Source organism: Tubulanus polymorphus, chromosome 2, assembly GCF_964204645.1.
Source record: "Tubulanus polymorphus chromosome 2, tnTubPoly1.2, whole genome shotgun sequence".
Lineage (NCBI taxonomy): Eukaryota > Metazoa > Nemertea > Palaeonemertea > Tubulaniformes > Tubulanidae > Tubulanus > Tubulanus polymorphus.
This window is the reverse complement of record NC_134026.1, coordinates 4,702,263-4,725,492: the sequence shown is the minus strand read 5'-3', so window position 1 is coordinate 4,725,492 and position 23,230 is coordinate 4,702,263. Positions and strand designations below refer to the sequence as shown.

The following is a 23,230-nucleotide window of genomic DNA, read 5'->3' as shown; positions in this document are numbered from 1 at the left end:
CTGAATAAAGATCCTTAAGCTCTTGGCCTTTTTATATTTTGATTAGATTTTGAAAAAAAAACAATAAGATTTATCGAGATTTTACAAATGTGATCGACTTAACCAAACCCGGAAATAAATTTTGGATTTCCCCAACGATTAATTCCTTGGAAACGTTTACAAATGGCCACCAGTGGTAGTAGAGTCGCTGTGTCGGTTTGTTGAACGCCGGTACCCTAATCTAATCAGCGATTGCAGTCCAGGATGAGTTGGGAAGATAGATTCTCGTCGGTAGTCAGAGAAACTGAATCCAATATCAACAGGATTAAGGTAGGCGTATGAAAGGTGTAAGTTGTATGATCTTCGTTCAGTTCAGAGCCTAACCAACAACGTTATATATTTTTATTGACCAATCAATCTAAAAAGGTGGAGGAGGTGGAGAGATAGTTACATCGCCTGTCTAATCACTCATCCTCCATCGGCAGTGATCCAAACATGTTCTAAATGATACTAAACTGAGTAGCCTATAGCTACTACGCAGCGATTAACAGGCAATCTGATTAGTGATTGGTGCGGCCTGATTTCATGCAGCAGCCTTATACTGCGGACTCGTGCTGATCATCAGGCGGGTGTGTGTGGCGTACCATCAGATTCGAGGGGATACTGTCTACCTGACACAGGTTTTGACCTACATTTTTAGTTATACCCAGTAGTATTCTGAAAATTGGTATTTAGTATAGGCCTATAAGATACTGACTGATTCTATGAATTAACTTGTAGCTGAACTGGAACTATTGAGCATGGTTTATCAACAACAACATTTCTCTGTAACTGTGTCGAATAGACTTATCGCAGTGGATATTGATAGAAATGTTTAGACCTGGCTTAACGGGTGGTTCTTTGCAGACTGATACCCGCGTACTATATGTCGGCTTACATGTATTGCCTGTGCACCAAACCAGTCAAGCATTTAGTCTTTTTACGTTTATACCTGTTCAGTAGACCTAAAAGATTTTCATTAATATTTTTAGTTATGCTTAGCTATTCATATTACTAGAAGACTGTTTATGTGAGTTGTTGTGTGACGATTTATAACTCATAAGTTAATTTCAATGCATCGGTCGGTGAACCTAATAATCAGTGTACTTAAGGCTTAGGCCTACTGTTTGATTGAATTCTATTTTGTCGTTTTCAGAGTCGTCTTGGATCCGCCCGGTTTCAATCTCAATCCGCTTTAACAATGGGAGGTAAGCAACAGATTGAATGAAGTTTCGATAGTCCTGAAAATGTTCTTTATATTCTCACTTCAATAATGAATATTGAAAATTGATCAAAATGAAATTTAGAAATTTATAAAGCAATTTAGCATAAAACAGTAGTATTTAGTTTTTTGTCTCATTTCAGACAGCGCCTTTAAACCGTATAGCAACAGCTTCTCGGCAGTAGGTGTGACGCCGTTCACATCTTCGCCAAATTTTTCCGCATTTAAACCTACCCCGACTGCGATTGTGCCTTCGGGATTTGGAGCAGTCAACGGAACCGAACCACCGATGACAGCGCAACAGACTCAATACGGTCTGAGTTCTGTCGATAACGGATTATTGATGGCCCTATCCGATCGTATTGACTGTCAAAATCAAGTAGGTATAGGCCTACAGCATATTGGCCTTGTATGCTGAGGCTCAATTGAGAATCCAGATTTGTCTAATAAGATACAGAGGTCTATATCACATTGCAAACAAGGATCTTCTACACAAGTTATCGGATGAATAGAAATATTAATGATTTCCTTTTAGGAAATTGAAAACTTGCAGCGATCGCTTCGTAGGGTCGAAAATGAAAGGGACCAGAACTCGAGAGAAATGGACATGCTCCGAGGTATGATAGTCAAACAGCTAATTTCTGAGAAATTAGTCTTCTGAGAATATACATCCTACTTTGGCAGGAATTTGAATCTGATGTCATCACGAGACTCAGCCATGGCTCAAACCTCTGTTTGCCTGTTGTCTAATTGCTGAGGCAAATTTCATGGATAACTTAGAAAGGATTAACCCAGGCTAAAATGAAGTGTTATTTTTGATTGGCTAATAATGATATCATCTAAGCAGCATATGTAGCTGATTACTCGGCCTAATGAGGCAGGTTTTGGTGCATGGAAGCCTCGGATGCCATCAGATTAGAGTCCCCTCTGAGGTAGGATGAGAACACATGTTGGAAACTATATCCGTTTATTTGTGTTGTTTTAGATGAAATGCGATCCATTAATCGACGACTGACGGAAAGAGGCGTCGACATGGAAACCGATAAGAAATTGGACCGATGGAAACGAGAAACCGATACGGAACTGAATCGTTTGCAGACGCAATTGACGCGATACAGACATCTCGAAGATGAAAAATACACTTCGGAAAATCAGTTCTCTTCAATGACTAGAGAAATTCAGGATATGTAAGTTTACGAAAATTTCCACTGAAATTAAATTCTGTCCAGCCCGACCAATCAAGTCACACATAAATACATGTAGTATATTTCACTTCAAAATGATACTCCTTATAAGAAGGCTAGGGGTTTTTTCCCAGTTATGAGACGGAGAGGCAAGAAATCAGGATTCAAACCCAAGTAACCTGGATTGATGAGACCAGTACCGCTTGATCCCATTATTCATATCCACCTATTGACGACTATATAACTTTGCTCCCAGAAGAAATTTAGTTTCCACGATACTGACATACCCTGGGCCTTTTAATGAACTTAGCCTGGTTTAAGATAGTTAATATTTATGATATGTTTGGGGTGAAATATTTTCTACTCTGTGATTTAGGAAAAGATATGCTAAAGAAGAATGCGATGGTTTGCGTCGAGAATTGGAAACGATGAAAAGTCGATTGGGTATGATATTTTATTTCATCAGTTTATCCTTTCTTGCGGGTATTGAAAATATAGCGATACCAAATTTTTCATCATTGGTTTTGCGTCTTTAGTCAGGGTGGAATTAGAGTTGGCTTCCATTGCGACCGATAACAAAGATTTAAGTAGAAGAAATGAAAGAATTGAAAAGGTACTTATTGATGTGAAAATGTTTTATTTACATAAGGATACTTGGTAGTAACAATTTGTATCTGGCTTATAAAGATCCTCATGATGCTATCGATTTAATTATGACTGAGGATGATTGCTAATGAAATAGGTTTGTTAGGTTTTGTCACAAAACATTTTCTTAGAACATCTCACTTTACCATACTGTATGTAAGAAAGAAACTCATTGTTAGTAGAATTTTTTATGAAATGTTTGTGATAGTGACAGACTATATTGTCTTTTAGTCAATTCGTGAGATCACATTCCCTGGATCAGGAAACAGTCCTTCAAAATCACCACTATCTGGTAGTACAAAGGGTACTATGCAAGTCCATGAACTACAGTTAGTATATTTCTCTTTAGATGACATTGATATGAAATTTTTTTACACGTGGACAGTTATACATGAGATGCTTTTGTTCTCATTGCAGAAACTCCATGAAAATAATTCAAGACAAAATCATGAGTTTGGAGACATCAATTGATAAATCGATACCTACGAATTTAGGTAGGCCCAGGTTTAGAGGTATTTCATGGTTGAATGCTTGTATAACTCTTCCCAAAGTGAAACTCTAGACTATACATACATCAATACATGCATTTTGCGCATAATTTCAACGATTAGTCTTATATTTTGATATGTAGCGAATTCCAAAAAAGTTGAACCGTTTTCACGATTGAATGATGATAAAGCCACAACAAATGGCGGCCATGAAACCAGAAAAGTAGCCAGGGATACGAATGATACACTCATGTATGGCAATCTGTTTGACGAGGATATCAGTTTGAGTGCATCACTTGCTGATTACGATAGTGAAGACTTCTCTATTTCACCGAAGAAAACGCCCTTGTTGACTGGTGAGTATTCAGAATGAAGCCATGTGCAACCACTTCGGTTAGTTTGGGGTTGCGGTTCAAAGAATGGACCCAGTGCGCCAACTAATGACAGAACTAGGCACTAAAAACTGCCTTTCAGGAACGGGGTCGAGATTCAAAAATTTGTCTCAAGAGAATTTAGCTATCGGCTCTAGATACAATATCCAAAATGCAATGGGAACTAACGCATGGGAATTTCAGAGTTCCAGATTCAAGCCTGAGCCCAAGAACGATTGAGGCTTGTTTAGAATTATTCTAAGTGACAGAATAATAACTGTGTTTTTCCTCTTTATTGCAGGTTTGGATGAAGATGTGTTGAGTTTAGATCTAAGCGATACGGAATCAGTCGCCAGTGAAATATTCCTCGGACATTCGACTGCCAGATGATGAAAGATTTCGATCGATGGATTGTCCAAAGGATGGACATAATATCCTTAAAAGAGAGAGTATTCCGTTGTACTTTATAAGGTTAAAACGATATACCAGTATTACTGATGGCATGAATAGCTAGCTGCTTAATGGTTATAAAGTTTACAACTTTTTGCTGATATATGTTGTCCAATTTACAAGAATATACAATTTTATATATTTATTAGATATTTACTGGGCGAGTGTGACATTTTCCTGTATAGATACCGGGTATGATCCCAGTTCTGAAATTCTGTGTTTTCCAGTATTGATGTGCCGTTGAATGAGTTTCAAACAGGGAATGTTAATAAATGGAGTGGATGGTAGGAAAGTTGCCATTTGTCTTCTAATGCTTTAATATGTATGGTAAGGGGTTACGTACTTGATGAATGTCCTCATCATCTGGATACTGTATTGCAGTATATTCCATTTAGTTTTATTACAAGTTTTCAATGATTATTTGCATATAGTATTACATGTACGTGTACAATAAAATGAATGGCTCTAGTCATGAAGAAAAGGGAAACTGTTGGCTTCAATTTTGCATGTTCATACATGTACGAAGTAAAAAACCTGTATTTGATGAGTTCTGATCTTGCTATATACCGGTATGTGTTGTTTTTCACCAGCATAATAAATTAATGTGCATGCCTATGAATCCTGTTTATTTATTCATACGGATATGCTGCTTCTTAGTATTCATTAAAAATGTAGTTAAGTTTTTTAGGAATAAGAAAAATACATTGAGAGATCATTTACTGCCAGTAGTGTACAAAGTAAAAATATATGGTTATTTCCTTTTTATCTACCATTGACAGTTTTGTAATTTTTTAACTGTATGTGATTTAATAAAAAGAATAATAGAACAAAAGCTTCTTTAGTGTAATATCTTTGAATGATGTGTGGATCTTCGCAACAAAATCTTGAGGAATGTGTATGTACACGGAGGTAGATCTTGGAAAATAGAAGAGATATCTGAAAAGATGCAATTTCCGAGGGGATCAGGGTAACCTTGGTAAACCCAAAGTCAATGACCAAGACATGTGAAAAACAGCAATGTTGCCAATAGAGACGTAGATAGAACCTCCAAAACTGCAGCTTTTATCAGTTCCATAAGAGAATGCCACTATTAAAACTTCAGATTTTACATATATACGTATGTACTTTATTTTTTCAAAATAATATTTTTTAACATGGATATAAAATAAACTTTGCACAATACATCATCACGTTGTTATACATTGTAACATTCAGATCCACACTTGCTTACATTAGTTCAAACTGCATTAACATCAACTCTGAATGAAATATATCATCCTCCCATATGTAATTAACTATACAGTGTATAGATAAAAGCCCTATTACCCCATCTATTACAATACTATATGAGACATTATTTACGATGTCAGTCTGATGGGTATACCTAAATATATACTATCCGATTTTAAAATATATGCTTCAATCAAAGATATATGATTTAATCAAAGAAATTATTTTCTAACTACGCCAATTTGCTTAACCCAAAAAGGGTTATTTTTCTGAAAGAACTGAAACAAGACAGATGTGATTCAGCAGTAACAACTTTGTATGACAAAACTATATCAACATTCCTGCAGCAATAATTTCTCAAGAGACAGAGATCTATGATTCAGTAATTGCAACATCCTTCTAACAGCAGATTTATTTCTCTTCTGATGATTAGTCTTTCGACTCGACTCTTAGGTTGGTCATTCTCCTTAATTGAATTCATAGACTATTAGAAAATTGCAAATAAGTTGTTTTAAATCTATATAACACGATATGCACGGACATAACAAAGTTCAACATAATTACAGGACTAAAATTCAGTTAATATCCTGTAAGTCGATAGATGCGATTCCTGATAAACAAAGATGGCAGTTTGAATATGATAACCCTTAAATGCCTTTCTACACTTCTAACATCTTAAAGCTTATATACAGCTTTATTTGATGCTCAGTGGTGCATCTAAGGCGTCTCTGTCTCACACAGGGTATTAAAAAGATTCGATCTCCCCTTCTTTCGAGGACTAACATATTTCATTTTTAATACAGAATAATTCATTTATTACGTACGCATGAAATTTGAATTTTTAACCCCCCCTGTGCGCAAAATTGCCATTTTTTCATATACTTTAAGCATTACAGTACGCGATTGCACTTAACCCTCCCCTAATGCGTAGGTAATAAATGAATGGTCCCTACGGTGAATATCAACATGGTCATCATCATGAATTAGGAACTAACTTCTTTTTGAGAAGGCCCTTTTTGTCAGAGGTATATAAAATTGATTAACTGGATCAGCGACCTGTGTGTATGGACAAGGACCTCTTTTCTACATATTCATTTTAATTAACGACTAGATACATATTATATATCAGTGGCGTTGGAACTGCAGCGACAGCAGTGATGAAACCGTGGCAATAATTTACTGAATGACGTTCGTTTTCGTTGAATATCATGTTTTGACGAAATTGAAGTAAATTCGCCGCGGCTACATATAAGAACCGCAAAAATTGCTTCCAACGCGCCTGTATATACATACCGGTACATGTACATGTACATTCAACATCAGTTGCATGAATAATGGAGGCGTACATGAAATCTTACTTGAACTGGAAGCACTGAGTGATGTATACTGTACACATATAAGAGTGATTTTTCATTGCAAATATAAATCTGACTCCACAACTTGACTATACGCGTATGGACAGAACTTAAAGCTTTCAATTAACATTTTGGTCAAGGCAGTTCGCATTGCACTGTACTCACGACTATGTAGATTACAGGAATTTCCAACAGTTGCGCTTATCTCTAAACCGAATCAAATCAATAAACTGATCTACGCTATCAATATGATCAAGTTCGAGGTACTGTTTCATCCACTAAATGCAGTCGTTCCTCGAGTTCTTTCGTCCGACTGGCTAACATTCTAGCGGCCAGGCGCTGGTGGGCTAAAGCTTCTGATTTATCATTTAACTGAAAGAGAACCAGAGAGATTGTACCAAATTCAATTCTACGCACGTCGTTTAATAGGTATCGGTATCATTTGATATCGATTTACCTTTTCGAGAAGATAAGCAATGATTTCTTGTTCATTCTGGCACTTGAGTAAATCATTGGAATTACGATCGCTGACATTACCGTTCTCATTCAGCGGTTCCACCGTAGGGATCGTCTGATCGTAAGTGAGATCTGGAAAATACATTATGACAAATTATGTCAAGTAACTACGAAATCGAGCAGTGAATTCATGGCTTACATTCTAACTTAACCTTTTGTGGAAAACTAAGTTAAGAGGCAGTTAAATAGTAATGCTTGATATCATACAACCATTGTGTCGAGAATACCACAATAATATCGAAAAAATTATATATAGGCCGAAAATGTCCCTGTGACTAGTACATAATCCGAAGTTTAGACTATATTTTTATAGTCATCTTCAGGAGTATGGGATCAGTATTCCTGAAGATGACTACTAAAATATAGTCGAAACGTCGAATAAACTACTAGCTCAAGGGAATATTTTAGGACTTTATATTACTTTTTTCAGTATTATTGTGGTATTCTCTACATTTGATATTATATCTAAAGCTACGTCATTAAACATTTTTTGGTCAAGTAGCTATTTATATTAAAATTCATTACTAAACTTGAATAATTTTTTGGGTGGGTGATAGAATCCAATGATGGAGCTGTCCAAATAACTTGAATGCACAGTTACCTTCATTCAGCTGCCTGACTAGCCATCGTAGTACATTTTTAGCTTTGTTGAATTTTTTCTCAGTCGGTGCCGTTAGTTCAGCGATTTTCATTGTTAGTGATCGATTTCGATGTAACTGTTCTTCGAAAGCCATTCTATACGCGTCGACCGTAGTGTAGGCTTCTTCCCGTCGACCCTTGTGAAGTTCGATCTGTAAGCAAATATTTCAATATTCAACACATCTGCTACGCACAAAAATGAAGAAATGTATAGCTTCAACTGAAACCTTACATCTTCACGTAATTTGATGGTTTCTTTACGAAGATTAGCGGCAGCATAGGCACAACCACAAGGCTCCGGGTTTGTCTGGCGACAGTTACAGGCTCCTAATACTGCCAGCTACAAAACATATTTCATCAGTTATCTGTTATTTTTTGTAATATAAAAAATATGAACAGTACTTAAATCATGCATAAACATGAATATAGAGGAGCTTGTTAATTTCCTCAGCACAGATAGGTACATGGAGTTGAAAATGGATAGGTTACAACTGGTCCCATAGCAACACTATGCATACATGAAAAGATTATAGCGCAACACATAATCTTTGTGAGACGAGTATAATCTTTTAATCTCCATGTATAGTCATGGTTTTGGCCATATATCAAAGTAAAGCTAGACCCAGTAAGTAGCACAGTCATGGGTGGCGTCAATACAAATTTCAAGATTTGAACCATGACTGCGCAACCCAGGATGAAGTGCGTCCAGTTATAGAACAGTGACAAAGTGTTGCATAAACTGTAAAAGGTTTCAAACAATACAATAAGATAATGACAAAAGATAGTCAAAACATTGAACAGCAAAAGAGAGTAACATAGATACCATATAGGTAGTATATAAAAGGTTGATTGACAGATATAAGATATTGATATAATTAGATAGAAATGTTTGTCCAATACTACTGGACCTAGAGCATTCTTTTTTCGAACAAAAAAGCGGTAGTATGTTTGAAACCAGTGGCAGTCCCACGCTGACACGTTGCACTTACATATACCTCATTCGAGGAAAAATCACTATACGCGTCGTCCGATTGTGAAGTGCGATTTCGTTCGTATTTCATGCGCTCTTGAACGTCGAGTAACGCCAGCAACTCGTCCCTCTCTCTACGCACGGCTACAAATCATCAACAAATTTCAACGATTATAGGATCTCTCAAGGAGTAAGTTTCGATGAAAATTTCAATTATCAGATATTCACCCATTTTTTCAGCATGCAATCGTTTAAGTTCTAAAGTTCTTTCGTCCAGAGTAGCCATAAGCGAGGCGTTCTCTTTGCATGTTCTATATCGAAAAATTACGAAACACATACACAAACTAATATTGCGAGGTTTTTTCAATAACATTTTGTGACTATGAACAACTGAAAAACAAATGACTGCAATAATGCCACGGACAAGCTAATTCAATTAAGCATAGGATTTCTTCGTAATGCAGCACATAAGCATGAAAAAATTTATAGTCATTTATCTAAATCATTAGTCGCGATTATAATCATAAACACCATGAAAATATGTGCAGAAATGTCTTAAGGTATCGGGTGTTATATCTATGGGTTTATGAAGCGAAAAATTGCAGCACTTATTAGAATACCACAACTGCGTGCCATATGCTGCAGAAACAGCTGTCATCAAATACACAGTGCATCCGCGTATGTGTACGTAGGCCGAATGAATCTGCAAACTTTCTCAGTTCGTTTAAACCACCGTTCAAACATGCTTATCATTTTACACAGAAAGATTCACCTATTGCATCGTTCCTGTAAGAGAGTAAAGCGAGATTTTCCCATAGTGCTCAGATCACCCATACATACTAACGGTGCCACCTCCTGGTAAATGAAAGAAATAAAAGAATACCATTCACCTCATTTAGAAAGTACATTAGTTAGAGACAGGCCAGATATATTATAATATTATTGTCTTGGTTAATGTTTAGAAAATGGTAGAGTACAGATTTTTTTCCCAAAAATGATTTATCTGCCAATGAGAGAAAGTAGAGCTGGTGGTTCGCATCAGGTATACTAATACAGGGTGGCCACAGAATTTTCCTTGATTTTTCCATGTGATAATACAAAATTCCCTGAGTGAATCAGACAAATTTCTAATTTAGTACGTTACAATCATTCATTTTTTTATGAATCCTGTAGGTAACCATAAAGAAACACGGTCAATAACATTAACCAAATTCCTCGAGTTTTCCAGGTTTTTTTTTGTAATATTGGTCAAATTCCCCGAATTTTCCTGATTCCCTGAGTCTTCCGGGTCAGTGGCCAACCTGTAATTTATCTAATTCTTTTCTTCATATGAAAGTAAGTAAAGTCAAATTCGCTCAAGTCGCCATAGCTGCGACCATAATTATGTTGACCACTCAATCTAAACATGGACGTATTAACCAGATAGTATAATCTAGTTTATACATCCATGATCCGAATGATTACTTACTACGTTAATTTGATTATAAATACAAATTTTGACTCAATGATGCGATGACTTAAACGATGACGACTTGAATGAATTCGACTCGGATAAGACGAGAACAGAGATATATATATAGTGAAAAATACAAGAGAAACGAATCAATGATCTTAAAAGCGAAGTTTCTTCCACCGATGAAGACTGACAGCTGTTCGTGGAGATTTCAGCTGACAATATAATATGGCGTACTCAGTGCACAGATGTGTATATATGCGGCCATAAAATTCCACATGCAGATTCAGTATTATCTGCATCGAAATAGATCAAATCATTTCAATTCGCTCCGGGAAATGAGCCTTAATTATGCATCGAGTCTTTGTACGTCGAAAATATCTCGAGAGAGAAGTTTAATCCGGTAATTTGCGTCCGACTACATTTCATAACAGGCATCAACATACAAAAATCATTACAATCATAGCAAATCAGTCAATTGGATTTGCGGGATAGTGCACATTTTTTGTTGTTGGAAAAAATGAGTTAAGAAATTCAAAAAATGCAAAGGTTAGGTGGATATAGTATGTTTATACTTAAGAAATATCTGTTAATAGCTATCAAGAGTTAGAGTAAAGTTATTTGCCATATGACCCTTAAGGTTGATTTTTCCTTAATTTGGATTTTGTACTTTTTGACATAGGCTTAAAGTACATGACTTAAAGAAAGGAGAGAGTCGATGAAACTGGCCCAAGAATGATATTTATTCGAAAAAGAGTTTTTTTGATGTTTCGCAATCAACCTTCAGGTTTTGAAATTACAACTATTTCACTGACAAACTGTAGTATACCTATGTAAATATCGTAGGAACAAAGCTTCGCGTGATGTGACTATAAAATGGCAAAGTTCTTGAAGATCTTCGTCAGACGGTATCTACAGAAAACATATATACACATCACACACCCGTTTAACTGATTTTTGAGGAATAATCTACTCCGATTAATCAATGAATTACTCAACAGTTGACTATATATTTTAGTCACTGTTTATCATCATAATGACACTCAGGACCCAGTTACACAGACCTGAGTTATGACATGAAAAATGTACAACTCTGTTTGAGTTAAATCCAATAATCAATTGTGTAACTAGGTCCTTAGGCAAAAAACCACACAAAAAAAAGACAAAAAACAAAATCAACCCGGAAGAAAAGTAGAACCAAGCAAAATTTAAAAGGGACTGAACAAATAGTTGTAGCAAAAGAAATGATCATCAATTTCACCTTAGCTCGTGGGACCTGTTTACGGAAGTTAGTTATTTTAGAATCCGCAGCTTCTGACAGAATTCTAAAAATGTCTACAACTCAACAGATCCCGGCATGAAACAGTTTCATACACCTCATTTTATAACATGAAGATTATAGATTTTACCTATCAAAACGTTGGGCCCAAGTCTGTTGACTATCCATTAGCATACTTTGCCGATATTCCAATTCAAATTGAAGTTTGTTTATCTCCTGAAATACGAGCCAATCGATTTGAGCGAGCATGCAAAAAGAAAGGCAGAAACCAACAAAACAAAAATATTAATATATTAGTTATGATAGTTAGGATCAATAAAATGATTAGGCTCATCGATTAGTTTTGAAGAATAGGAGAATGAAGCATTCAATTTCTTTAATCCGTAGGGGTACGAAAAAGTATCAAGAGTCTAATTCGCATCCATTGATTATATATCGTCATGGTCATTGTTTCAGGTTGATAAGCAGAGGCCATAATCACTAACGCTAAACACATAGAGTAGTTGGCAGGGATGAAAAAAAAGACATGCATGTGGCAATCATGAGAAATGAACTGCAACAATGTTTAAAGACAGCTCCAATACGATGAATTAATATTGACAAAAGGATAGAAAAAAACAATATGAATCATACATAAAAAGTTAGGTTAAGAATAAAGAAGATACTATTAACAGTTCATCAACTCTGTTATTGCAAGAATTAATAGATTATTGAGTGTCTAGCTCGTTCAAGAAAATCAGTCCTCTTAGTTTTTTGTAAGCATATGTAGAAGATATTCACCTGCTGCATGCCGCGAGTAAGTTCACGGATTTTAAGACTGCTCATGTCATGTTCACCCTGCGCTACTTGTGACTAAAAAAAACAAAAAAACAAAACCAATTGAAATTCATCATAGATTTTCCATAGAAAAAGAAACATTTTAACTGTGACATATTCATCAAATACAATGGAATTTTCAGTCAGAAAACGATTCAAATCTAAGATGCTTCCCTACAATGTCTTAGAAATAACAAATGGATGACGCCTACCATGAGTTTTGCGAGGTAATTTTGTATTTTATCGAACTGTTCTAAGTCTGTCAATTGATCCATGGTTGAATTTAGCGATTCGACACGTAGGCCTCATGTATATTATCATATATATATATATATATATCTCATTATTATATATATGCGGTGAAAGTCGCTCTATCCAGATGTATATTGCAATAAAGTATTACCGGCATTCGTTTCCAATGCATAAAATATATCTCATTATAAATACTCGAATATGAATTCACAAACTGGGGTCTATTGGATAAAATGTATAATCCTAAGTTCTGCTGTTTTAGTGCATTTTCGCTCGGCTCTTAATAACACTTTAAACCCTTTGATTGCAATACAGTAAGACATAATGAAAATGGCTCTTATATAACGCAGTTGAGTGAATTTGATTCAGTTCACCAATAAATAATCAAGGCTATGTGTAGCAACAAACGCGTGGAAATTTTGTTGAAAAACTATTTCAACCCAGCTTAATTTTCAAATCTACTGGCAGGTTAACTGTAACTACAGTGGACACATATACATTAAAGCACATAAAATTTATGTATTTAATGTATTCGAAATAGTGTCATTTTGAAATGAGGATGATAAATGAATTTTTTAATCGATAAATCTTGAGTACGTATCAGATTGTTTATAGTCTGACAATACGGATAAAATTTGAAATACATACAATTGTCCCGAGTTCTCACATGGTTTAGGCCTACCATCTGCTGTATGTAAATCAACTTATTGAGTATGACTAATTAGTTGCCAACTGTTTTGGTTGTGTAATATTCCAAAGAATGGCAAATTCATGTAGGCCCTACATAATATCCCGATTCTGTTCTTTGAAGTGCAACTGGCAGTGAGCTCAGCAATGAACATTATCCTATAGACCTATGCCTTTCCGTTCTTAAAAATGTGAGATTACTCGAAGAGATGAGGTTAGAAATAAGGCAAAATTGAATCATAGACCTACCCGGTACCTGACACGCGAAAGACCTACCATGATTTGATAAATACCTGTTTTTGTAAGATCTGTATCGCTCTGTATTTTGCATCCAGCTGCTTTTGACATCTGTCCAACTCCGCGCGAAGAATTTCGACCTCCTGTTTAAACAAGAATTAACACTGAATGCTGAACGATGAAGAAGAACACGGAGGATGAGGGTATCTCTCAGGATTCATTACCTGTTCAGCGCGAGCCAGTTTATCCTCGAGATCTTCTTGATGCGACTGAGTCCAACACGGTATACTGACACCTGGAAAGTCTGCATATAGAAAATAATAATTATTTATTATCATTTTAAGATATTTATTTATTATATCTTTAGGCTAATGCAGAACGATCCCAAAGGGCCTATGTAGTTGGTGGTTAAATGAATGAAAGTAACTTACCATATTTAGAATAAATAAAGAGATGAGTAGTACTATATCACTACTGAAGATGCTCATTCGAAGCTTCATCAGGTGAATATTCACCTGATGAAGCTTCTATACATTAGTGGCGAAAGCTCATGCATCAAATAAATAGTTAACCTTTTAGGCAACTCGTCTTGTTATTTATTCTAAATATGGTCAGTTACTTTCATTTACTACCCAATGAATCTTACCATACTTAGGAAGCTCTACATCGACAGCCCCTTTCTGTAAAAGGTCCTCTTTATCCTGTTCGAATAAAAGCTTCTGTTGTCGAATGGAAGTCCCGATCGGAGCGATCACGTCACCCCCGCAACGAGAACAGTCGTTACTGACGCTTAAATTGCGTTTCGAAGATACGAAGTTCGGATACGTTTTCTCACCGGTTTCCGACGACGTGGATTTCACCACGCCAGAAGTCGTAAACCTGCCGCCGAACAAAAAACGTTTTTTATTCGTCGTCGGATCGGTTGTCGTGTTCCCGCCGTTCCATTTTAATTTGTCGAAGCTATTCGAACGGCGAGGCGCGGTGGTGGTCGGACTCGAGTTTCCGGGTTGACGACCGCGATTACTGTCGCTAGGATCGGACGATACCGATTCCCGACGGTCGACGAAGTGCGTCGTTTCCATTGCGCCGTTATTAGTGACATGAACATTTTCCACGAAAACCGGGTTTTTGGAGATAGCACCGGGCTTTAATCCGAGTCCGAGTCCTAAATCGCCGCCTTCGTCGATACTACTGCCCGAGCAATCGCTATCATCGTCCGATGAATATTGTTTGTCATCCGTCGGCAACATGTTATACGACGCCATATAATCTTTCAATATCGCACCACGGCAACGATTTTCTAATGAAATATCGGGGAAATCGTGAAAAATCCGACAGATTTTGATTTTGACATCGTTGACGACATGTCAAGAGCCTAACAACAACCCGGAAATGAACGATGCGATGTACACTTACGAGTGAAAAAAGGTTCTAATTTTTAGGGGATTATGAAATACTTCTATAGGCAAATACTCAACGATATTGATCGCAAAAGTAATTGTATATTGATGTTCATGATAATGATTTTAAGATGGATAATTATCGGATGTATTAATACGCCGGAGGCTAGTTCGCTCTAAAAGTGGGTGGCTCCGAGAATACTGCGGCGATCGTGGTTATAGTGGCTGGCGGGGTTTGGTGTCATTTTCCCGGCCAACTTGTGGGCCTTTACCGTGCATTCGCAGATTCTGGGTGCCTCACGGTAGGGCACTCAAATAATCTGAAATTCTCTTCTTAGAAAGGCAGAAAAATGCGAAATCAATGAAATCATTCCAAGGATCTTTTCTGAATCTTGAATGTTCGATCGATTATTCTGGAAAGGGCCAGGCCTCTGGAGGTGAAAAAAGGGTATCAAGTGACTATATGAAATGTTGCAAATTAAAGGCATCGAGATTTGACGAATGTCAATTCCAAAAAGGTTTTTAGCTTAGTTTTTTAGCAGGAATGTGCCATTTCCTGGCGAGAAGTTCGTGGCTGTAAAAATCCTGGCTCGGATGTGTTGAAGAATGCTAGAGGAGACTAGTAAAATGAAAATGGCATTAGGCTGTAGTCCAACAAAAATTGTTGAAAATTAATTTGCACGTGGCTTTTTTCAAAGTGCTCTTTTTCTTTGGCGAGGCAGTGAAAATGTGACGCCCCTGCCGTGTCTGCACGAAAACACTCGGCGTATGAGTTCAGAAATAATTTTTACGACCATTTTTATTTGGACGCCGGCCTAAACTCGTTCCTTACGGCGAAACGAAATTAGTTGGGGATTCCCATACATGGAAAGCCGATATCGAGTCTCTACTACACAACGAGATTGAACATGGCAACTGCTCCAGCAAATATGGCTGTAAACAGCTTCGAATTCAACTATAACAATCAATTGATCAAAGTGTGGCCAGAGGTAGAAACCGATAAACAGCGATTCTGCTATTTTCCTTTGATTCAACTTCACGACGAACCTCGCCAAAATACGAGATATGTAACAATTGCGATTGAAGAATGCAGAAACGCTGAATTGGAGGAATCGATCAAAAGACGCATCCCCGGACGCATCGGAGGAGTAGAATTGAGCATGAAACCAATCAACGAGGTGATTATCATAATAACTGATTCAAATTATCAAATTAATGAAATAGAAAATTAAATCAATATGTACATCCACGCAGCAGGTATGCGCTCTCTTTATTTACACCTACTAATAAAACTTACATAATATTGGGGTCAATTCTTTTCACGTTGTATTCATTCTATAATGTCTTATGTCTATCATTAAAAATATTGATAACCCAGTTATTTTGTAATCGAAACGAGTTCTAGAGTTGTTATCAGAGGGTTCTTTTTTGCAGTACTCTAATTTCAAAACGAATGCCGCTGTTCTATACACTCGACCGCGCTGTGTACAATAAGCAGCTTTAAGCCGCGTTCCCACGACAACTAGTTAGACCGGTCTAAATGGGTCCGTACCTGGTCCTGTCCCAATTAAGGCCAGACCAAATTTCGCTGAGCGTTCACGCAGCATTTTGAAACGCGTTGATAAAATCGCTTGTCATCGGGGCCACAAGATGTCGCCATCTGCTAAATAATTAACTGGGCCTGGATGAAGTCTTACTTCCAGATTCCAAGTAGAGCGAGACATTCTTCATTTTGACCAATTCGATCCTCTGTCAGGTTTAGACATTTTTGCGAATTCTATTTTATTCTATCACGCTGAAACTCAGTGTCGCTTTAACACGATTCAAACCACGGAAGTAAAACGGATGATGATTGCGACATACGAATACGAATATGCTCCAAACATTTCCATAGTATAGGGAGGAAAAACAGTACTTAAAAATAATTACATAGGCGGTAATTATAGCATTTAAGACTTAATAAACTGGACTCACACTCTACCGCAGAGGTCGTGACATCTACCGCAGAGATTCAGAATTACGATTTAGACCGGATCTGATACCAATTTCTGTCCGCACACATGGATTTAGACCGGTCCAAAATTTTGCCAAATTAAACCGGTCTAAACTAGACTGGTCTAATTTGGGACGGTATTTTTACCCGTGTGACGGTATTTTTGCCCGCTTGGTCGGGTCCAAATTTGACCGGACCAAATTTAAAAACCGGTCTAAATTTCGTCGTGTGAACGCGCATTAAGTTAGGAAAAATCCGTTGAATGTGGATGCAATCTATTCACACGGAATTTAAATCAATCTATCCCAAAACGCTTTCTGGCAACCGATGGAATTTTGCATGAACTGATGAGTTCATAAGCCATTATAGAATATTGTAAGATGAACAACCAGATTAGTGATATCAATAATTTTAAAAATTTTGTAGATAAGTCTCTACTGGAGGAAGAAAGAATCAAAGAATCTACTTAGATATGTAAAAAGAAAATGCAACGTTGTAACTTATGATATTGAATGTGATGATGAAGACGCCGCAATGACTTATGTACGTGAACAGATCATATTTCGCACTACGGAATCAATGTTAGGTCAGCTGCATGCCTCATTTCATGGCGAAACGTATTTCAAATTAAACGAAACGATCGAAGGCCCGGTGGTGGTCGATAGCAAGAAGAACACGTATCAATCAGTGAAAGCCCACAGAGGAGGTGGTCATGGTACAAAAGACAAACACATCGAAAAAACCGATACAGTTGGTGATCAGACCCCAGCCACCCAATTAAATAGAAATCAGAAACGTAGCGGCGAGATTGGACAAAAAAGCAGTATTGTACAAGCAGCAAAAAAGCTGATAGATGAAAAGGAAATCGAGACAAATAAAAAAACCACAGAAAGAGACCACAAAGAACTGAAAGATGTTAGTGATATAAGTCAAACAGGAAGAAGCAACATGGCGGTAAATGCACGTGAGACTGCAGTTACCCAGGAACATGATAAACAGCTGGGAGTTGGTAAGGAAAACGGTAACAAAATCAGTGGACAAAGAACAAAAGACAGACCAGAAGAACAGAAAGATTTAGGTACACATTCGATAGACAAACCAGAAAAAGGTCTTAGCAACAATGAAGCATCCACGAATCTACAAGAGAACCAGGAAAATAGTGCTGATATCCAGACACATCAACTGCTTGAAGACCAAAGCAATAGCAACATTAACATTGAGTCAACGATAGACCGAATGGTTGATAGGACGACACACAAACCAGAAGAAGAACTGGCAGATATAAGTGAGATTGGGGCAAACCAACCAGGCAAGAACCATGCGACTGATGGTAAAACTGCACCGAGCAATTTACATGGAAGTCAGGAGCACGGTGCTGAGAAAAGCAACAGCAAAATAAGTTTACAACCAGAAAATGAGCAAAATATTGGTTGTATTATTCAAACAGCAGTTACCCAGGAACATGATAAACAGCTGGGAGTTGGTGAGGAAAACGGTAGCAAAATCAGTGAACAAAGAACCAAAGACAAACCAGAAGACCAGAAAGATTTAGGTACATTATCGATAGACAAAACAGAAAAAGGTCTTAGCAACAATGAAGCATCCACGAATCTACAAGAGAACCAGGAAAATAGTGCTGATATCCAGACACATCAACTGTATGAAGACCAAAGCAATAGCAACATTAACATTGAGTCAACGAAAGACCGAATGGTTGATAGGACGACACACCAACCAGAAGAAGAACTGGCAGATATAGATGAGATTAGGGCAAACCAACCAGGCAAACCCCATGCGACTGATGGTAAAACTGCACCGAGCAATTTACATGGAAGTCAGGAGCACGGTGCTGAGAAAAGCAACAGCAAAATAAGTTTACAACCAGAAAATGAGCAAAATATTGGTTGTATTATTCAAACAGCAGTTACCCAGGAACATGATAAACAGCTGGGAGTTGGTGAGGAAAACGGTAGCAAAATCAGTGAACAAAGAACAAAAGACAAACCAGAAGAGCAGAAAGATTTAGGTACATTATCGATAGATAAAACAGAAAAAGGTCTTAGCAACAATGAAGCATCCACGAATCTACAAGAGAACCAGGAAAATAGTGCTGATATCCAGACACATCAACTGCATGAAGACCTAAGCAATAGCAACATTGACATTGAGTCAACGAAAGACCGAATGGTCGATAGGACGACACACCAACCAGAAGAAGAACTGGCAGATATAAGTGAGATTGGGGCAAACCAACCAGGCAAACCCCATGCGACTGATGGTAAAACTGCACCGAGCAATTTACATGGAAGTCAGGAGCACGGTGCTGAGAAAAGCAACAGCAAAATAAGTTTACAACCAGAAAATGAGCAAAATATTGGTTGTATTATTCAGACAGACCAACAAGAAAAAAATATTTTCACATTAGATAAAGATTTCGTATTAGAGAAACAAAGGACTGACGAAAGATTCATCATACTTGAAAAGAAGTTAGAAATTCAAAATTTGACGATAGAAGGTTTTTTGGAAAAAATGTCGGATATAGAAAGGCAGAACTATAAGAATGATTCAAATACGTTGCACAAAATTGACACTGTTATGCAAAACCAAGATACTTGTTTTCGGAAGATCGAAGAATTAAACAAACAATTAAACAAGTACAACACGAGTTGCAATGGGCAATTATTGAAACTCGGAAACCGTTTGAAAGATATCGACAATGAAGCCCAAAGCCGAATCAGGAGTTTGGAAGACAAAATCACCTCTATTATTTGTGAAAAAGAACATATCGTGCAGAATTCTGGGAAATTAGAAACATCCGTCGCCAATCTGAGAAAAGAATACACTGCTCAACTCGATCAACTCAAAAAAATAACCGCAAATCTTTCAAAAGTCTTCGATAGTAAACTAAAAGAATTGAAAGCCGATGTCGAGAAAAATGTAAACGCCGTGCAAAACAAAGTCTCTGAAATTGAGATCGAGGGAAAACAAATTTCTAAAAGTGTATTGGAAATCAATTCGTCGATAGAAAATAACGCAGCTGACATTCAGCAAGTTGGTAATGACTTAGGCCATTTGACAATTAGAAAGGACAAAATAGTCAGAGATTTAGAAGCCGTATCTGAAAAAGTCAGTGAACAGCTGATAGAGTCAAAAGGCAAAATGGACGTGCTGACAGATGAGATAAGGACAATAACGGCCGATCACACAACTCTGAAAACGTCACTTGCAGAAATTGAGAAAAACTCCGAGGAACGCAATACCGTATCTGACATGCGATTATCCGGCTGCGAATTGTCCCTTAAACAAAACAACGAAACAGCAATGGCTCGAATTAAAATGATCTCCGACAAGATTGATAGTTGCACCAATCAGATTCTGATTCGGATCAAAGGAACCAACGACAGGGTGAGTCAGTTACAAAGTTGTCGTGATCAAATAATTAAGCTCGAAGAAAAAATCAAAGACGTGATAGTTCCTAGAATTGAAGAACAAGAATATAACATCGGGGACACAATAGGATTAGTCGGCATTATCGAAGAGGATATCAAGGATATACATACTCAAATGAAAACTCGATTTGGTCCAATTTCGTTGTCCGACATGGACACTGTTGTTTTGCCTGGAATGATAGCTTCACTGATCGCAATTGTGCCACCAGAAGTTGTCGGCGCAGATGTACAAATCTTCTGTGCGGAGTGGGGAACCGATAAAAAGATCCATAGTATCAGTTACACAAAAGATGGTATAAAGAAACATACCAAATATTTTCAAGATGCAGTTCTGATTTATGGGATTGGAGCTGATAGCAACGGTAAAGTCTATACGGTCGAACAGGAAAATGCAGAATGGTTTAAACTGGTAGAGTATGTTCAGATGAAAAAAAAGTTGGAGGAAGATTTAACATTTCGATTAAATGGTGCTCAGCCGGTAGCGATGGTGCTGAAGAAAAATACTATCTATTTACAAACTTTAACACACATCAACGTATGGCCACTGAAGTCCAGGGATATGTACAACGGGTCCATGATTGATACTGGTAAAAGTAAGAAGCTGAAATTACCAGATGGTGAGTTTAGATGGCCTGGCGGGTTCAGCGTAAGTGACGAAGGGAGAATGTTCATTTATTGTCACCAAAGAAAAGAGCTGTTGTATCTAAATCGTGACGCTGGGTACATCCATAGTATCGATGTTAGAATGGCAGGATTACCAATTTCACCGGCTTTAGTTTTTCCGTGCGTACGAAACGAAGCGAATGTGATGCTTGCGGTTTATCCCGAAAGTGGAAATGAAGGAGTGATTATCAACGCCACGTACTCCAATCAAATTATAGGTTGTTCCACGATCGTCTCTAAATCGGTTGGTAGCCGAGTGTGCAACATGTGTATCGCCGACGACTACCTAGCATGTCGATATTTCAATGCGGAAAATAACGAATGGCAAGTTAGACTTCATAGAATTAATTAGACAACTTAGTTTATACAGATATTTTTATACAGATATTTTTCCATATATCGATCAAAATGCTCGTGTGATAAGAAATTTAGGAACATTGGTGAAAATGAAGAAGCAACTCAAAAATTGGATAATCAAAAACCTTACATGAATATGTAAAAACATATCTTTATTGTCGCTCAGCTAAAGAAATTGTAGACATTACCACGGAAATTCATGTAATGAAAACTGCAGGATATACACGATGATTAAATGTAAAGAAATATGTGTGTGATTTGATCAGTCGTGAAGAAATCCTTCCATGTAGTGATTCCATATAGATTGTTCTATACGAGGACATGGACAAGGCTCTAAAAGATCAGCCGGGAAATAACCTCCTTCTTTCGGGTAGAAGTTTCCCTTTCTGGTCCAGCCGTAGCACATACCCGTTTCGTCAGGATTTCGTTCCATTTTCAAGATGTCATCTGGAATATTTACCCAAGCACGTTTTGTTAGATAATTCAAATGTCAAGTCTTTTTATCAATGAAATATTATTGTTGTTTTATCATATAAATTACTCACTCTTTTTGAATGATATTTCCAGTATGTTTTTCGCTTTGTAATCACATTTAGCACGTCCGTATTTTTGCAGTAAACCTTTTCTTTTTATATCTGTTCTGTGAATACCGATACCTACACAATGACACATAATGAAATAATCTGAAAACAAAATAATCGTTTCCTCGTCGGGTGCTATTATATGTATCATTATATGTATTAATATGTTATAGTAATCATCATTATATTATATGATATTTTTTATATGTATCTTATTTAAATAATCGTTTAACGAATTCCTCATACATTACGATGTCTTGGCTCCGATAACTGTTTTACGAAGTGAAGACAACGACTTATTAATTAAAAGGATAGCAATTAGAATCTACCTGTATCGGCATCAAATGACTGAACCTCGTCGTATGTGCACTCAATTTGTCCATTGTATTCGTCATCGTCGATATGTTTAGTGAATGTAACTCTGTTTGTCGTAGATCGATTCACAGGGGACGCTGCTGATTTCATCCCTATGAGTAATAAAACAGTATCGTGAGTACAAATGAAACTTTAATGCGCATTGCACAAAATCAGTCAATTATTCTAGGACTCGTCGTCTAACAACTTACTTCGCGGTACGACTTCTTGGATTTTCCTGAGCACTTTTCCCCTCTGATTCTGCTTCGGTTTCGATGAAGCGCGTATTTTCCGTGGTTTGCTAAAAATATCAAAATGTAGTGGTTTTCAGTAGACTTATATTTGCAGATATTTGAATGAATATTCAGATACCCCATTCTAAAAAATATGTTGATGGTCGGTATTTTCATATGTAATTTCCACTTTTGTTTCTACATGTCATTCGTGCATCAGTGATTTTCCATAGAATTTACAAAACTGTTCACTGATTAGAGCGAATAAAATCGGAGTGACATGTTCATACTTGGTATTTTGTTGATGGTATGTCTCATTATCTTCTGACTCATTGCTGTTTGTTTGACCATCTGTGTCTTCGCCAGCATCATTTTTGTAGTTCGCTAG

General features: G+C 37.1%; 3 protein-coding genes across 9 annotated transcripts; 2 read left to right on the top strand and 1 right to left on the bottom strand.

Moving 5' to 3' along the window:
* Positions 1-160: 160 nt before the first annotated feature.
* Positions 161-5,200, top strand: LOC141899741 (uncharacterized). 5 transcript variants are annotated; one of them, XM_074786226.1, is made up of 12 exons: positions 170-326; positions 1,011-1,048; positions 1,175-1,226; positions 1,384-1,619; positions 1,776-1,857; positions 2,226-2,427; positions 2,801-2,868; positions 2,961-3,037; positions 3,301-3,398; positions 3,487-3,581; positions 3,701-3,913; positions 4,230-5,200. In XM_074786226.1, exons 3-12 carry the CDS (start codon positions 1,220-1,222, stop codon positions 4,316-4,318), a joined length of 1,167 nt encoding a protein of 388 aa, XP_074642327.1. In that variant the 5' UTR covers positions 170-326; positions 1,011-1,048; positions 1,175-1,219; the 3' UTR covers positions 4,319-5,200. The 5 variants fall into 5 exon arrangements, with proteins under 5 accessions (XP_074642326.1, XP_074642325.1, XP_074642324.1 ...); XM_074786227.1 differs by having other exon boundaries at positions 250-309; XM_074786225.1 differs by lacking the exon at positions 1,011-1,048 and having other exon boundaries at positions 161-309; positions 3,487-3,563; positions 3,716-3,913.
* A 298-nt stretch (positions 5,201-5,498) lies between these two features.
* LOC141899496 (coiled-coil domain-containing protein 125-like) lies at positions 5,499-15,229 on the bottom strand. 3 transcript variants are annotated; one of them, XM_074785851.1, is made up of 11 exons: positions 14,459-15,229; positions 14,037-14,116; positions 13,869-13,955; positions 12,601-12,672; positions 9,861-9,943; positions 9,317-9,399; positions 9,108-9,232; positions 8,351-8,458; positions 8,081-8,270; positions 7,421-7,551; positions 5,499-7,335 (listed from the first exon to the last, which is right to left on the bottom strand). In XM_074785851.1, exons 1-11 carry the CDS (start codon positions 15,075-15,077, stop codon positions 7,216-7,218), a joined length of 1,698 nt encoding a protein of 565 aa, XP_074641952.1. In that variant the 5' UTR covers positions 15,078-15,229; the 3' UTR covers positions 5,499-7,215. The 3 variants fall into 3 exon arrangements, with proteins under 3 accessions (XP_074641952.1, XP_074641951.1, XP_074641953.1); XM_074785850.1 differs by lacking the exon at positions 9,861-9,943 and adding an exon at positions 11,951-12,036 and having other exon boundaries at positions 14,459-15,228; XM_074785852.1 differs by lacking the exon at positions 9,861-9,943 and adding an exon at positions 11,951-12,036 and having other exon boundaries at positions 9,114-9,232; positions 14,459-15,226.
* An 885-nt stretch (positions 15,230-16,114) lies between these two features.
* LOC141899926 (uncharacterized) lies at positions 16,115-23,230 on the top strand. Its single transcript, XM_074786550.1, has 2 exons — positions 16,115-16,390; positions 17,632-23,230. The coding sequence occupies exons 1-2, from the start codon at positions 16,121-16,123 to the stop codon at positions 21,667-21,669; spliced, it is 4,308 nt and encodes a 1,435-aa protein (XP_074642651.1). The 5' UTR covers positions 16,115-16,120; the 3' UTR covers positions 21,670-23,230.

Excerpts from the sequence above, each read along its gene's own strand:
- LOC141899496 (XM_074785850.1), bottom strand. The coding sequence starts at position 15,077 with ATGGCGTCGTATAACATGTTGCCGACGGATGACAAACAATATTCATCG. Across the intron at positions 9,233-9,316 it reads ATTGCATGCTGAAAAAATGG|CCGTGCGTAGAGAGAGGGAC; the intron begins GTGAATATCTGA and ends GATGATTTGTAG. Across the intron at positions 7,552-8,080 it reads AGTCAGGCAGCTGAATGAAG|ATCTCACTTACGATCAGACG; the intron begins GTAACTGTGCAT and ends TGTATTTTCCAG.
- LOC141899926 (XM_074786550.1), top strand. The coding sequence starts at position 16,121 with ATGGCAACTGCTCCAGCAAATATGGCTGTAAACAGCTTCGAATTCAAC. Across the intron at positions 16,391-17,631 it reads GCATGAAACCAATCAACGAG|ATAAGTCTCTACTGGAGGAA; the intron begins GTGATTATCATA and ends AAAATTTTGTAG.
- LOC141899741 (XM_074786223.1), top strand. The coding sequence starts at position 244 with ATGAGTTGGGAAGATAGATTCTCGTCGGTAGTCAGAGAAACTGAATCC. Across the intron at positions 2,428-2,800 it reads ACTAGAGAAATTCAGGATAT|GAAAAGATATGCTAAAGAAG; the intron begins GTAAGTTTACGA and ends TCTGTGATTTAG. Across the intron at positions 3,914-4,229 it reads GAAAACGCCCTTGTTGACTG|GTTTGGATGAAGATGTGTTG; the intron begins GTGAGTATTCAG and ends TCTTTATTGCAG.